This window comes from Callorhinus ursinus, unplaced genomic scaffold (assembly GCF_003265705.2).
Source record: "Callorhinus ursinus isolate GAN/ISIS: 27379988/994484 unplaced genomic scaffold, GSC_fseal_2.0 scaffold29, whole genome shotgun sequence".
Classification (NCBI taxonomy): Eukaryota; Metazoa; Chordata; class Mammalia; order Carnivora; family Otariidae; genus Callorhinus; species Callorhinus ursinus.
In genome coordinates, this window is record NW_027397091.1 from 15337345 (window position 1) to 15351569 (window position 14225).

Sequence of the window (14225 nt, forward strand, 5' to 3'; positions counted from 1 at the left end):
AAGTTTCAACCTCATTGCTCCATCTCTAGGACCTTGAACTTGTCTTCATGACCCAACATGGCTGGCCACATCCACATTCCAGCCAGTGGGAAGCAGGGACCACCTCTTCCCTTTAAGGGCACAATCCAGAAGTTGCACACATCACTTTCACATACACCTCACTGGCCACACCTGGTGATATGGCTCTTGACAGTTGCAAGGAGGATTGGGAAATATCTTTCTTTCAGGCAACCATGTGTCCGGCTAAAAATCATGGGCTCTATTATTCTAGAAGAAGGGAAACACAGATACTGGGGGACAGCCACCAGCCTCCAATGGTCATAATGACCATGCGTCAGATTTAATATTTTTAACTCTCATGCCCACTAATTTGTGTTGAAAGCTCACAGCTGGAACACAGGTGATTCTGTGTGAATTCTATTCTGCCCAGGGACTTAATTCTTTTTCCATTTCCATTCTCTTCTTTCTTTTGTGTTCTTTGTCTGCTTTGCTCTTATTGATTTTCATATTGGTCTGTGATACATTTCATGTTTCATTAGCCTTTCTTTTGCAATTTCTCAGATCCCTCACATGTCAGATTTTTAATATTTCTTAAAAATTTTGAAGCTTTAAGTAAATAAGTGTCGCAAAATACTTTAAGTTCTTTGATTAAGTAAATATTTATAAATGCATAAACATCAATTCCAAAACAGTTGAGAAATGTTTAACGTGAAGCAATAAGGAAGTTTCAAGCTACATTTCTAGAAGAAAAAAATGATCAGAAATACACAATTCATCTCAATTGCCACTATCTATCAGTGTGTAATAATATTTAAACTACATGTTCACTGGCTGGAGTGATTTATGGGTAGCTAAACTTTGGGGAAGCACAAAGTTTTGTTTTCCTTTGTTTTGTTCTTAATTACAAAACCAGTTTTACAGTTACAGGAATCTGGATACAGATACAGATGATCTTTTAGATGAACTGCTTACTTAACTCATTCACCTCAACATCCATCTCACCTAAATGTTCATCTTTGGTCCCAGGTCTGTCACCCAAGATACAGTTGTCCTCATAGCTAGCATACTTCCTAGACACCACAAACATCTCTATCCAGGGATCCTTTAAATCCTGGATAATCGTGGGGCTCCCTGAAATGTGCGCTTCTAGCCCCACCATCACACTAAGCTGAAGCCTGACTCCCATCCACTTGCTCTACTCCTGGAAGGTACAGGTTGTCTCTCCAACCACATCTGGCCCCTTCCATGGGGACCCAGTCAGGGCTCTCACCCGTGGACTTTGTTCCCTCCATGAGGAGCCCAGAAACTAGCTTCAACTGCCTGCTAAGTAGAAGGATTCCTGATTGTGGTATCAAAAAAGGCTTAAGTTTAGGGTTGGAGCTAGAAATCATACTCAGCCCAAATCTCATTTAAACACACATAAATTGGGGTGCCTGGGTGGCTCAGTCAAGCGTCTGCCTTCAGCTCAGGTCATGATCCCAGGGTCCTGGGATCGAGCCCCACATCGGGTTCCCTGCTCTGTGGGAAGCCTGCTTCTCCCTCTCCCATTCTCCCTACTTGTGTTCCCTCTCTCATTGTGTCTCTCTCTGTCAAATAACTAAATAAATAAATCTTAAAAAAATAAAAATAAAAATAAATAAACATAAATTTTTGCTAGGATTGAAATCAGAGGCCTTAAATATATATCTTTAGGAATAGCAATATAAGGTGCATTCAACATTAAAAAAGTTACTTGTAGCTCTAGCCCCACAATGATCACTATCCTCTCAATAAAACAGCAGAATTACTTGGATGATTGTAAGAATTAAGAAGCTGGATCTATAAGAATTCTGCAACTTGTCCAGGCCAGGTTTTCTCAATCTACTGAGAACTACTGAAATTTTAGGCTAGATAATACTTTGTTGTGGAAGGCTATCCTATGCTTAGATGTTTAGCGACATCCTTGACCTCCCCCCAGCAGATGCCACTAGCACACTCCCACTTCCAGATGTGACAACCAAAAATGTTTCCAGACATGACCAAATGTCCCCTTTAGGGCAAAATTATGCCCAACTGAGAACTTCTGGTTTAGGAACATGAAGGGGTTAAGTAGAACCCACTTACTCATGCAGGCATAGATTTTTCAAATACGAGGCATGCCCTTGAGTTGGGTCACACAACAGCAACCTGTTAGCCCCTTTGTTAAGAATGTGAATAACAACAAACAACAATAACAGCTACTACATGTGCAATGCCAAGTATATACTAAGTGTATCACCTCGATATTCACAATGGCTGCCAACTAAGTTTTATTAACCTCATTTAATGAATGAGAAAACCAAGAATCAGAACTTAATCAAGTTAATAAGTTCCTCTTATTCAATGAGGAGCAAGAGAACTGGGTTAAAGTCCAGATCTGAAGGCCAACAAACTCCATCCTCTGTCCCACACTCCAAACTACCCCTCTCAAAGCAGTGTTCTTCTTGTCTTTGTTGCTGCTATGGAGATGACATCCGGGTCTTACCTCCACACATTATATACTGCATGGGGCTGCAGATGGATGCCCGTGAGATGCCCTGGTAACCTGCCTATCAGTTTATCAACCATTGTTGTAAAACTGGTAAGTCCCCCATGAAAGAAAAATTATTGTTCTCAGGGGACTCTGACTCCCCCAGCTACCTACCTTCAGTTTGAGACAACTTTTACCTCAGCCCAGCTCAATTTATCTTGACCACCATATAAGGTAATTGACAGAGAAGGGAGAACCACACAAGTTCACTGTCAAAACACTGTAAAATGGCCAACAGACACATGAAAAAGTGCTCAACATCGCTCAGCATCAGGGAAATCCAAATCAAAACCTCAATGAGATACCCCCTCACACCAGTCAGAATGGCTAAAATTAACAAGTCAGAAAACGACAGATGTTGGCAGGGATGCGGCGAAAGGGGAACCCTCCTACACTGTTGGTGGGAATGCAAGCTGGTGCAACCACTCTGGAAAACAGTATGGAGGTTCCTCAAACAGTTGAAAATAGAGCTACCCTATGATCCAGCAATTGCACTACTGGGTATTTACCACAAAGATACAAATGTAGGGATCCGAAGGAGTACGTGCACCCTGATGTTTATAGCAGCAATGTCCACAATAGCCAAACTGGAAAGAGCCAAGATGTCCATTGACAGATGAATGGATAAAGAAGATGTGATATATATACACAATGGAATATTATGCAGCCATCAAAAGGAATGAGATCTTGCCATTTGCAACGACGTGGATGGAACTGGAGGGTGTTATGCTGAGTGAAATAAGTCAATCAGAGAAAGACATGTATCATATGACCTCACTGATATGAGGAATTCTTAATCTCAGGAAACAAACTGAGTGTTGCTGGAGTGGTGGGGGGTGGGAGGGATGGCGTGGCTGGGTGATAGACATTGGGGAGGGTACGTGCTATGGTGAGCGCTGTGAATTGTGCAAGACTGTTGAATCACAGATCTGTACTTCTGAAACAAATAATGCAATATATGTTAAGAAAAATGAAAAAGAAGAAGATAGCAGGAGGGGAAGAATGAAGGTGAGTAAGTCAGAGGGGGAGACGAACCATGAGAGACGATGGACTCTGAAAAACAAACTGAGGGTTCTAGAGGGTAGGAGGGTGGGGGATGGGTTAGCCTGGTGATGGGTATTAAAGAGGGCACATTCTGCGTGGAGCACTGGGTGTTATGCACAAACAATGAATCATGGAACACTACGTCAAAAACTAATGATGTAATGTATGGTGATTAACATAACAATAAAAAACACTATAAAATGATATCAAAGATAGGAAGTTCCTGACCATAAAGGTAGTTTTTAAAGAAACAAGATAGATGTCAGAAAGTTTACAGATCCTGGACTGGACCATTAATATGGACCATCAAAACCCAACACCTGGGGTGCATGGGTGTCTCAGTCGGTTAAATGTCTGACTCTTAATTCTCAGCTCAAGTTTTGACCTCAGGGTTGTGAGTTCAAACCCCGCATTGGGCTCCATGCTGGGCGTGGAGCCTAATTAAACAAAACAAGGTAAAACAAAACAACCCCGACACCCATTCCTGCTTGCTGAAATGTTCCCAAGTTCCCAGGTTCCCAAGTTCCCCACCCATCCCGTTCATCTGTGTTCTTTACTGACCATGTTCTGACGTGAAAATTCATGTATATGTATTTGGACCCATGAAAGCGCACATATGACAGTGTCCTTATTCCTTTTCTTTCATTCCAGAATATCAAACTTTAATAAAAACATATTTCAAAAAAGGTGGTATTGGTCAAATCTCTCTAAATGGAAACATCTTTTTTTTCCCCCATTAATGTGTCAGTTACCACCCTTGGTTGCATATTGGAATCATTAAGAAACTTTAAAAATACTGATGCCTGTGTCCCACCCCAAGACACTGTTATTTAGTTGGTCTGGAGTGTATGACCTGGCCCTGGAGATTCTGCAAAGCTCCCTCGGTGATTCTGATAGGAACCTCTGGTAGATTGTCATAATCACAGTCCCTGAGGTATTATGTCTTTTATCTATCTGCATGCCCTGGTGCCCTTGTGCCCTTGCAGAATCCCCTCACACATTGACTTTGAGTGTTGCCATGTGACTTGCTTTGGCCAGTGAAACATTAACAAATATGACACAAGCAGGGACTAGAAAAACATCTGCATATCCAGGCTTGCTATTTTTCTTACAGCTTTTGGAACTGAATGAAAAAACTCAGGTGACTTGGGTGGAGACTCAAGGCTCAGCCAACCACCAGCACCAACCACCAGAAATGTGACTCAGGTTTTTTAGACTCTCCAGCTCAAGGTGAGCCAAAAAAATAACTGCAGCCAGGTCAGGGACCTCAGGAAAGACCAGGAGAACAAGTACCCGGCTGAATGCACACCAAAATGCTGACAGGATAATGAGCAAATAAATGATTGTTCTTTTAAGACATTAAATGTCAGGGTTGTTGGTTATACAGCAATAGTCAACTGATTCAGCAGCCAAGGTTGAGAAGCACTGGTTACATAATAAGTTTGGAGATTCTTTATTATTTATATTTATTTATCACAAAAGCAAAGCTCACTGTTAAATTTTGGAAGCTACAAAAACTATCAACACAAACAACACAAACCATGACTAAATCACCAGAGGCAATGAATGTTGAAGTTGGGCTTGTTTGTTTTGTTTTCAAATGGCTTAATCATAAGAAGCAAACTAAAATCAGAGAGGGAGACAAACCGTGAGAGATTCTTAATCGTGGAAAACAAACTGAGGGTTGCTGGAGGGGAGGGGGGTGGGGGATGGTAACTGGGTGATGGGCATTAAGGAGGGCACACAATGTAATGAGCACTGAGTATTATATAAGACTGATGAATCACTGAGCTCTATCTCTGACACTAATAATACATTATATGTTAATTAACTGAATTTAAATTAAAAAAATTTTAAAAAGGAAAGCTTACAATAGAGAAGAATTACACGTGAGTACCTTTTGCAAACTGAGCTGGGACGGAAAGAGACTGGGGGGCTGCCCCTCAACCTGACCCCTTTGAAACAAAGACATCCATAATGTCCCTGGCCATCTGGCTCAGGGAAGGGAGAGAGGGCTGGTTCCGTGCAATGAGCACTCCTTGCCCACCACTCACTCACTCCTGGTCACCTCTGGTCAGTGCCCTTCTTCAGTTCTGTCCTGAGACATCTTTAAGATTTTATTTATTTATTTATTTATTTATTTATTTATTTATTTATTTATTTATTTAACAGAGGGGGAGAGAGAGAGAGAGAGAGCGCACAAGCAGGGGGAGCGGCAGGCAGAGAGAGAGGGAGAAGCAGGCTCGCCGAGCAAGGAGCCCGACACGGCTCAACTCCAGGACCCTGCGATCATGACCTGAGCCTAAGGCTGATGCTTAACCGACTGAGCCACCCAGGCACCCCTGTCCCAACACATTTTTAAACAATGTCAAAATACTATAGTGCACTCATATATCCTAACTTGTTTTCACTTGTATCATATTTTCCCGAATCACTCAAAACTTCGTGACCATAATTTTTCCTCTTAACATGTTAGTGGCCTTTAATTGTTAACACTGTCATTTCAAAGCCTTTTCTCCTCATTAAGAAATTAATTACCATAAGTACCTAGAAAAAGGCTTGAATAAAGCAGTATAATTTCCAAAAGAAAATTTATTGCACTTAAATACGTTTGTCACAAATATATACAAGCACAAATCTTTCTGTCTTGAAGACCCCAAAACATTTTTGTATAAGTACTTTCCCTGAGCTGAGCATACCTGAACTACTAACAGTGCTTTCAGAACAGACACTAAGTGGGCACAGAGCAAGATGGTGAGAGGCATAAAGAAGGACCTTATTTTAGACTCTTTTGAAAGCTGTATTAACTCCTCTGAATTACATAGTTAGTAATTATTACTTCATCTTACTACTACCTGCAAGTTATAAAAGGGCCTGCCTTACAGCCTTAGGCACTAAAGTATTTTGCTTGTTAATTTCTAATAATTGAGATGACTTGTTTTGACAGAAGTGGTTTGGCAAGTGAAAAAAGCCAATTTTTTCCAATCTTTAATAAGAAATAATAATGTGTATGAGGATTTTTGTTTGTTTCATTTTTATTTTCTTCTTTTTTAAAACTTTCAAATGCCAAAGCTGTCATCTGTGTAGTTTGTAGTTCTCCTCAAAAGCCATGCAGTAGTTCAGCCACCAGGGGGAGTCCGGAAGACTTTTTTTTTTTTTTTTTTTTTTTTAAGTACCTGCTCAAAGCCTGTTATTGGTTTGGGGCTTTAAGGTGTTCCAAAAATGTGGCTAAACCTGTCTTGCTGTGCAGAATAATTCCCCTATCACGGACACACAGACGTGCAAAGCACTTGGGTTTTTTTCTCTACAACACACGGTTTCCAAATTAAGTGGTGTTTCTATATTTGAAAACTATATGGTGGCTAACTGAACATAATAAAAAAATAATAATTTTGAAAAAAAGAGTCTCTGAAAATTGGAAAAAGTCATTGAGAAGAAAAGAAAGGACAAAGAAACGAATAAAGGAGCTAATGTCCAACAAACTAAATTGACAGTAGCCATGAAGACCATTTAAGTCAATACAAAATACAATAGAGAATGATGGTGGTGGTTGTAGGTCATGTCCTATGGAATAAAAGGACCATCCACTAAAACCAGTATTTTCTTCACAGCCAGATGAATCACTTCAAAGGTCCCAAACCCTAAAAAGGCTCTTCCTTCCCCAAATCCCAATGTGGAAGTGAAAAGAAAAAGTCTTAATATATATTACACCTCATCAAGCTGCACTCTGGTGATTTGTGCACTTTACAGTATACCCTGGAAAAAGACAAAACCCAAAAGTTACAGATAGGTTGAAATTAAAATAACTTTGCCTTTAGTGCCCTTCTAATACAGCACTTGTTCTCACAGGAAGAAATAAATAAAATTAAAACGTAATGTCATTATATTACCAATTATTTTCATTACCATGCTCTTAACTTACTTAGAGACTGCAACAGCTTTAACTTGTATTTTTCCATCAGGCAGAGTAATAGGCTTCGTATACTTAAATGTATTATTTTCACCATAACCAATTCTCTTTAGAAATTCAGGTTTGCTGCCATCCAGCGTATAATATATGTTGACATCCGGGGTGTCTGAAAAAAACCAAAACAGGGTAAGTGTAATTAACACTAAAGTAGCACAGTCTCTGTGGGTCAGTTAATTAATGAGATTTTTTATACATCATAGGAATGAATAACAATAACTAGCAATAAGTGAGTTCTTTCTCTGTGCCAGGCACTGTGCCTTGTATGAATTAGCTCAACGCATGTGTACAACCCTATGTGACAGGTCCCATTTTATACCCACTTTATAGATGAGGAAACTGAGTCCCAGAGGGGTTAAGGAGGTTGCTTGATAACAGCAGAGTTGTGGTTTCACTTTGGCTATGGATCCAGAGCCCATGCTCTTGAACCACTATGCTATTGTGCAGCTCCAATAACGCACCGAGGCAAATAGAGCAGGGCTCAGTTTTAAGAATACAACACTCATTTAGAAAGCAGAAGCTAAATTTTTATTTATTTTTTTAAAAGATTTTATTTATTTATTTATTTGTCAGAGAGAGAGAGCGCGCACACACAAGCAGGGGGAGAAGCAGAGGGAGAGGGAGAAGCAGACTCCCCACTGAGCAGGGAGCCTGATGCGGAACTTGATCCCAAGATCCTGGGATCATGACCTGAGCCGAAGGCAGATGCTTAACCAACTGAGCCACTCAGGCATCCCTAATTTGTTATTTTTTGAGCATTGTTTCAGAAATGCTATTACTGGGGCGCTTGGGTGTCTCAGTCGGTTAAGTCTCCAACTTTTGATCTTGGCTTAGGTCTTGATCTCAGGGTCGTGAGTTCAGCCTACTTAAAAAAATGCTTTTTAAAAAGAAATGCTTTTAAGGGGCACCTGGGTGGCTCTGTCGTTAAGTGTCTGCCTTTGGCTCAGGTCATGATCCCAGGGTCCTGGGATCGAGCCCCACATTGGGCTCCCTGCTCTGCGGGAAGCCTGCTTCTCCCTCTCCCACTCCCCCTGCTTGTGTTCTCTCTCTCTCTGTCAAATAAATAAATAAAATCTTTTAAAAAAAAAAAGGTCAAAAAAGTTTGCTTAGAGAGGAGATCTTAAAAGTTCTTATCACAAGAAAAAAAACTGTTGGTGATAGATGGTAACTACATTAATTGTGGGGGTGACTTTGCAGTATATATAAATATCAAATCATTACATTGTATACATGAAACTAACATAAAGTTATACAATAATTATATCTCAATTTTTTAAAAAAGTCAGAAAAGGATATACAATTAAAACCCTCTCCCACCCCTGACACCCATCAGATGGCCAAAGGCAATCAATGGTGTCTTGAGTATCCGTCCAAAAATATTTAACATCCATATAAGCATGTATATATTCTTATTTTCCCCTCTTTTTTAATACAAATGGTGACATAACATATCCTGTTCCACACACCTCTTTTTTCACTGAACAATATTATCTTGGACAGTTTTCTATACTGGTATACAGGGTGTCCTCACTCTTTGTTACGTCTGTATTGGGTGCTGTCCTTATACAAATGAACCAATATTTAACCAATTCCCTACAGGTGAATATTTAGGCTCTTTTTCTTTTCCTTTCTTTTCTTTTCTTTTGCCATCATAAGTACTGCAATGAATATCTTTGCAAGAAGTTCTTTTAATATCTGTAAAATGTGTAGAACCAGTACTGCTCAGACAAAAGATATTTTAACAATATGGTCAAACTTCCCTTCACAGACACTGAAACAATTTACATTGTTACCAGCAATGCATGAAAGTGCCTGTTCCCCCACACTCACCCCTATAGTGTGGTATTAATTTTTCTTTTATTTTTGCCATCTGCTACGTGTAAAAAAAAAAAAAAACTCAGAGTTTTAGCTCACATTGCTTACATTTTTGAGTAAGATTCATTCACTCATTCAACAAATATTTATCAAGTACCTATTCTGTGCCAGACACTGTTCTAGGCCCTGGGGAATACACCAGTGACCAAAGACTCGATTCTCAGGGAGCCTCTATTTTAGGAAGGACCCACAAACAGTAAACAAAACAAACAAACAGGTATATACATGATATCAAGTGGTAATTAAATGTCATGGAGTAAATAAAGCAGGGGATAAGGTCTGCTCAGCTAGTAGGTAAAGGGATGGGTAGATGTATATTCCCCTATGTTTAAAATACATTTATATTTCCTTTCCTATAAAATGTCCTTTCACATCTTTTGCCCACATTTCTATTGGGTTACTATTATTTTTGGTACTGAATTTAGAACCTATTTATTTATTTATTTATCTAAAAGATTTTATTTATTTATTTGAGAGTGCAAGTGCACACAAGTGGAGGTAGGGGCAGAGGGCGAGGAGAAGCAGACTCCCCGCTGAGCGTGGAGCCCCACCCTGGGCTCAATCCCAGACACCAACTGAGCCACCCAGGTGCCCGGAACCTCTTTATTTATTAAACATTTTATTTTTTATTTTATTTTTTTTAAAGACTTTATTTATTTATTTGACAGAGAGATAGAGAGCACAAGTAGGCAGAGAGGCAGGCAGAGGGAGAGGGAGAAGCAGGCTCCCCGCCAAGCAGGGAGCCCAATGCGAGACTCGATCGCAGGACCCTGGGATCATGACCTGAGCCGAAGGCAGCCACTTAACCGACTGAGTCACCCAGGCGCCCCTGTTTATTAAACATTTTAAATATTAGGGAATTTGGATACTCTTGCATATCATCATTTGTCAATAATAATCCACCTTCTCCCAAAAGTTTTGGGCATATTCATTAAAATTTGTATTCTGGTTTGAGAATTTTTAAAAAATAACACTAGCTTTTAAGATAAAGGGAGATACAGTATATTACACAATATTCTTAGCTGGAATTTGTCTAGGAAGCACAGGGGTCACCAGAAATATAGATAAATAGATGATTTTACACATTAACTATCAAAATATATAATTGGGGGGTGCCTGGGTGGCTCAGTGGTTAAGTGTCTGCCTTCGGCTCAGGTCGTGATCCCAGGGTCGTGGGATCAAGTCCCACATCGGGCTCCCTGCTTAGTGGGGAGCCTGCTTCTCCCTCTCCCTCTGCTGCTCTCCCTGCTTGTGCTCTCTTGCTCTGTCAAATAAATAAATAAAATCTTTAAAATATATATATATATATAATTGGAATTTCAAAGTTTTTAAAAATTTTTTTAAAGATTTTATTTATTTATTTGACAGAGAGAGACACAGTGAGAGCGGGAACACAAGCAGGGGGAGTGGGAGAGGGAGAAGCAGGCTTCCCGCAGAGCAGAGAGCCCGATGCGGGACTTGATCCCAGGATCCTGAGATCATGACCTGAGCTGAAGGCAGATGTTTAACGACTGAGCCACCTAGGTGCCCCTCAAAGTCTTTTTAAACAAGTATTTGTTAGAATGTTTTATCTATAAAACTTTCCTGGGGCACCTAACTGGCTCAGTCAGTAGAGCACGCGACTCTTGATCTCAGGGTCATGAGTTTAGCCCCACACTGGGCACAGAGATTAAGGAAAAAAAAAAGCTTTCTCTTCTCTTTATGTTAATTATATATATATACACGTGTATATATGTGTGTATATATATATATATAAATTCCTGTCATTACCCGGAAATGTATTCACTGCTTTCTTTCTTTAATAATAGTTAAGATTTATTTTGGCATTACTATGTGCCAGATGCTGTGTACTTCACATAACATGTCAACTCATTTAATTCTCACAGTGGCTCTAAATGGCAGACATTATTCTCACTGACAGTGAAAAAACTGAGACTCAGAAAGGCTAAGTAATGTATCACGAGAAGTTGTTGAAAGCAGGATTTAATCTCCAGCATGTCTGACTGGAAAGCCTGTGTTAGTAGGTCAAATTACTCTCCCACCAAAATAACAAGAATCCTGGGATAGCGCAGGGAAGAACCGGGACATCTTACCTTGGCTAATGTGAGTCAAGGCATTGCTGCAACTGTCTACTGTTACAAATGAAAAGTTGGTCAGAGCCAACCGCTTTAATTCAAATATACACCACTCTATAAACCACCAAGTACAACAGTTTCAAATTTTGGAACTTTTACAAAATTCCCAAGGTCCTAATTATAGAAAACATGCGAAGTGATAAATCAACAACCCGATGAACATTAAGAGTATGGCAATGTTATTTTACATGCTTTCAAGTACATTTGATTCTTACCAGATTTCATTTCCAAAAGTGTATTGTTATCAATTTCATGGTTGGCTTTTCCGGGGGGAGGCACTCGCAATGGTATGATCTGAGGAACACACACTGAGCCTGCAGTCATTTTCCCTCCTTACATTAAAAAAAGTGGATGAAAATAAATTCCAATGGGCACCTTTTTGAACACAAAAGTTGAAGAGAAGCACTTTGTTTAAATACAGCAAACCTAGTAAAAACTAAGAGAATGCCACCAAAAACATTTTTAATTCAAATAATTATTATTTCAGCTGCATTTTTGCTGTTGAGATCTTGTGTGGGACTTTGATTATCTAAATACTTACCTCACATCTGGGAAAAGAGCATGAACAAATGGGATGGGGAAATGACATTATTTTAAATGAACAAATTAGATGAATACAATAGTCCCCCCACCTTATCCATGGGGGAAATGTTCAAGACCCCCAGTGGATGCCTGAAACTATAGATAGTGCCAAACCCTATATGTACTGTTTTTTCCTATACATATATACCTATGATAAAGTTTAATTTATAAATTAGGCCCTGTAAAAGATTAACAACAACAATAATAAATAGAACAATTACAATGGCATACTATAATAAAAGTTATGCAAATGTGGTCTCTCTCAAAATATCTTATTGTACTGTACTCACCCTTCTTGTGATGAAGGGAGATGATCAAATGCCTACATGATGGGATGAAGTGAGGCGAATGATCTAGTTACTGTGATGTGGCATTAGGCTACCACTGACCTTCTGACATCAGAAAGAGGATCATCTGCTTCTAGGCCCCAGTTGACTACAGGTGAGAGAAACTATGGAAAGCAAAACTGCAGATAAGGGGAGACTAGTGTACATCAGAACAGAGACCATCAGTCCTGATCTGATCTGAGCTTCCCCTAAATCATTATCATCTTTTCCTGCCTCTTGTTAACATGCCACCTCTCTTGGCTTCAGGGCAAGTCATCACCCAAGAGGAACAGAAGTAACTCTGTATGTGGCATGAAATGTTAATTTAGAGCCAGCTCCCTTGGGAAAGCTCCAGGTTCAAGGCCCTGCTGTTGTCGCCAAGTCGTTCTTGCATTTGAAAGCTGCAAAGAGTACCATGCCTCAGCTGAAAGAAAGTTGGCACTGATTTAAACAGTGAGCAACAAGCAAAAAGTCTCCCACTCTCTCTCCTGCATTTATAAATAATTAAGTATAAGTATGGAGGCCTTACTGATCTTTTTTGGTAGGATGGAGTATAATTCTTAATCCATAAAGGATAAAGGGGGGGAAGGAACCCTCACCTTAATTCAACAACGATTTACATCTCTATGCAGCCTTTTCAAATTTTAACGATTACGGATACATAAGTTTCACTCAGTTATAATCTATATGTTCATTCAGTTTTTATAGTGTACTTCTTGCACCCTCACTTGTTTATTTACAATTTTCCACATACTTATATAATCTTATTTATTAATTTGTGGTTGGGCATTTAGGCTATTACTAGTTTCTTTTTAGTTTTGGTTGGTGCAATTCTAAATAATGCTACTCTGACCAACTTCTGGTTTGAATTTTGCCACAGACTACATTCCCTAAAGTTGGATAACTAAGTTTAAGAAGTGAATTTAATGCCTGGTTGGATAGCTCCAGGTCAGAGGCCAAGAATTTAAATTGCAGATTCTGATTTTAGCGTAATAGCCTGTACAGAAGGATGGCTGGACTCGGGGAAGGGAGAGGGAGGGAAGAAAGAGGTGCTGTTACTCATTTTTCCACTTAAGTAAGAGGCAGTTAAAATTAAAACAGTTGAAAAATTAGTCCAAAAAACAAAAAATAGGAGAGTAATATGCGCCGCAATTTGGAGCTACCCTTGGGAGGCTGGGGCGGCCAGTGGGCCCCAAGCAAAGAGGATCAAGAAGTAGACCGACATGCTAGGTCTAAATGACAGTCTGGGATCAATAGCACCCGTAACCCCTTAACTCCATCAATACCGCCCCCTCGCCGCCCGGATCCGGAACCTCATCAGGTCCCTGTCCCTGTCCATCAGGGGCAAATAGAGACGCCCGCTTCCTTTCGGCTGGAGCGAGGGAGGCCCTTCTCCTCTTCCATCCCGCCTCCTCCGGCCACCGGGACCTGTACTGGGGCCCCGAGGTACCGCCACGGTCCCCAGTCAGGAAGCCCACCTCTCACCTCCTCGTGCCCTCTCCTCGGCCGCCTCTTGGGTTTCCACAGACGCTGCGAGTCGGGCCCCGCCCACGAGAGTCGAGCAGGTGATTGGCGGAAACTGCCTTCCTAGCAACCAGCTCCGCCCCTGCCGCTAGGCCCGGAGACTGGTACCGGCCTCGAGCGCCTTTCCTAAGGCTTCACGGCAGGCCTCTGAGAACTTGCCTTCACCGACATTGGGTGCTCGGAGGTGGCGTCCCAACTCAGAGTGAAGGAACCAGGCTCGTTCG

General features: G+C 40.6%; 1 protein-coding gene across 2 annotated transcripts in view; it reads right to left on the bottom strand.

Annotated features, from left to right (window-relative positions):
* Window positions 1-14086, bottom strand: part of DZANK1 (double zinc ribbon and ankyrin repeat domains 1) — a 65343-nt gene extending 51257 nt beyond the window's left edge. The window contains exons 1-4 of one of the 2 annotated variants that reach the window (XM_025876893.2): window positions 13791-13831; window positions 12442-12901; window positions 11785-11944; window positions 7515-7668 (exon numbers count right to left, since the gene is read on the bottom strand). In XM_025876893.2, coding sequence (XP_025732678.1) covers window positions 7515-7668; window positions 11785-11893 — 263 coding nt within the window. In that variant the 5' untranslated portion in view covers window positions 11894-11944; window positions 12442-12901; window positions 13791-13831. Of the gene's footprint in view, window positions 1-7514; window positions 7669-11784; window positions 11945-12441; window positions 12902-13790; window positions 13832-13962 lie in introns of those variants that run through there. The other variant, XM_073878435.1, reaches the window with a different exon arrangement.
* Between the last annotated feature and the right edge of the window lie 139 nt (window positions 14087-14225).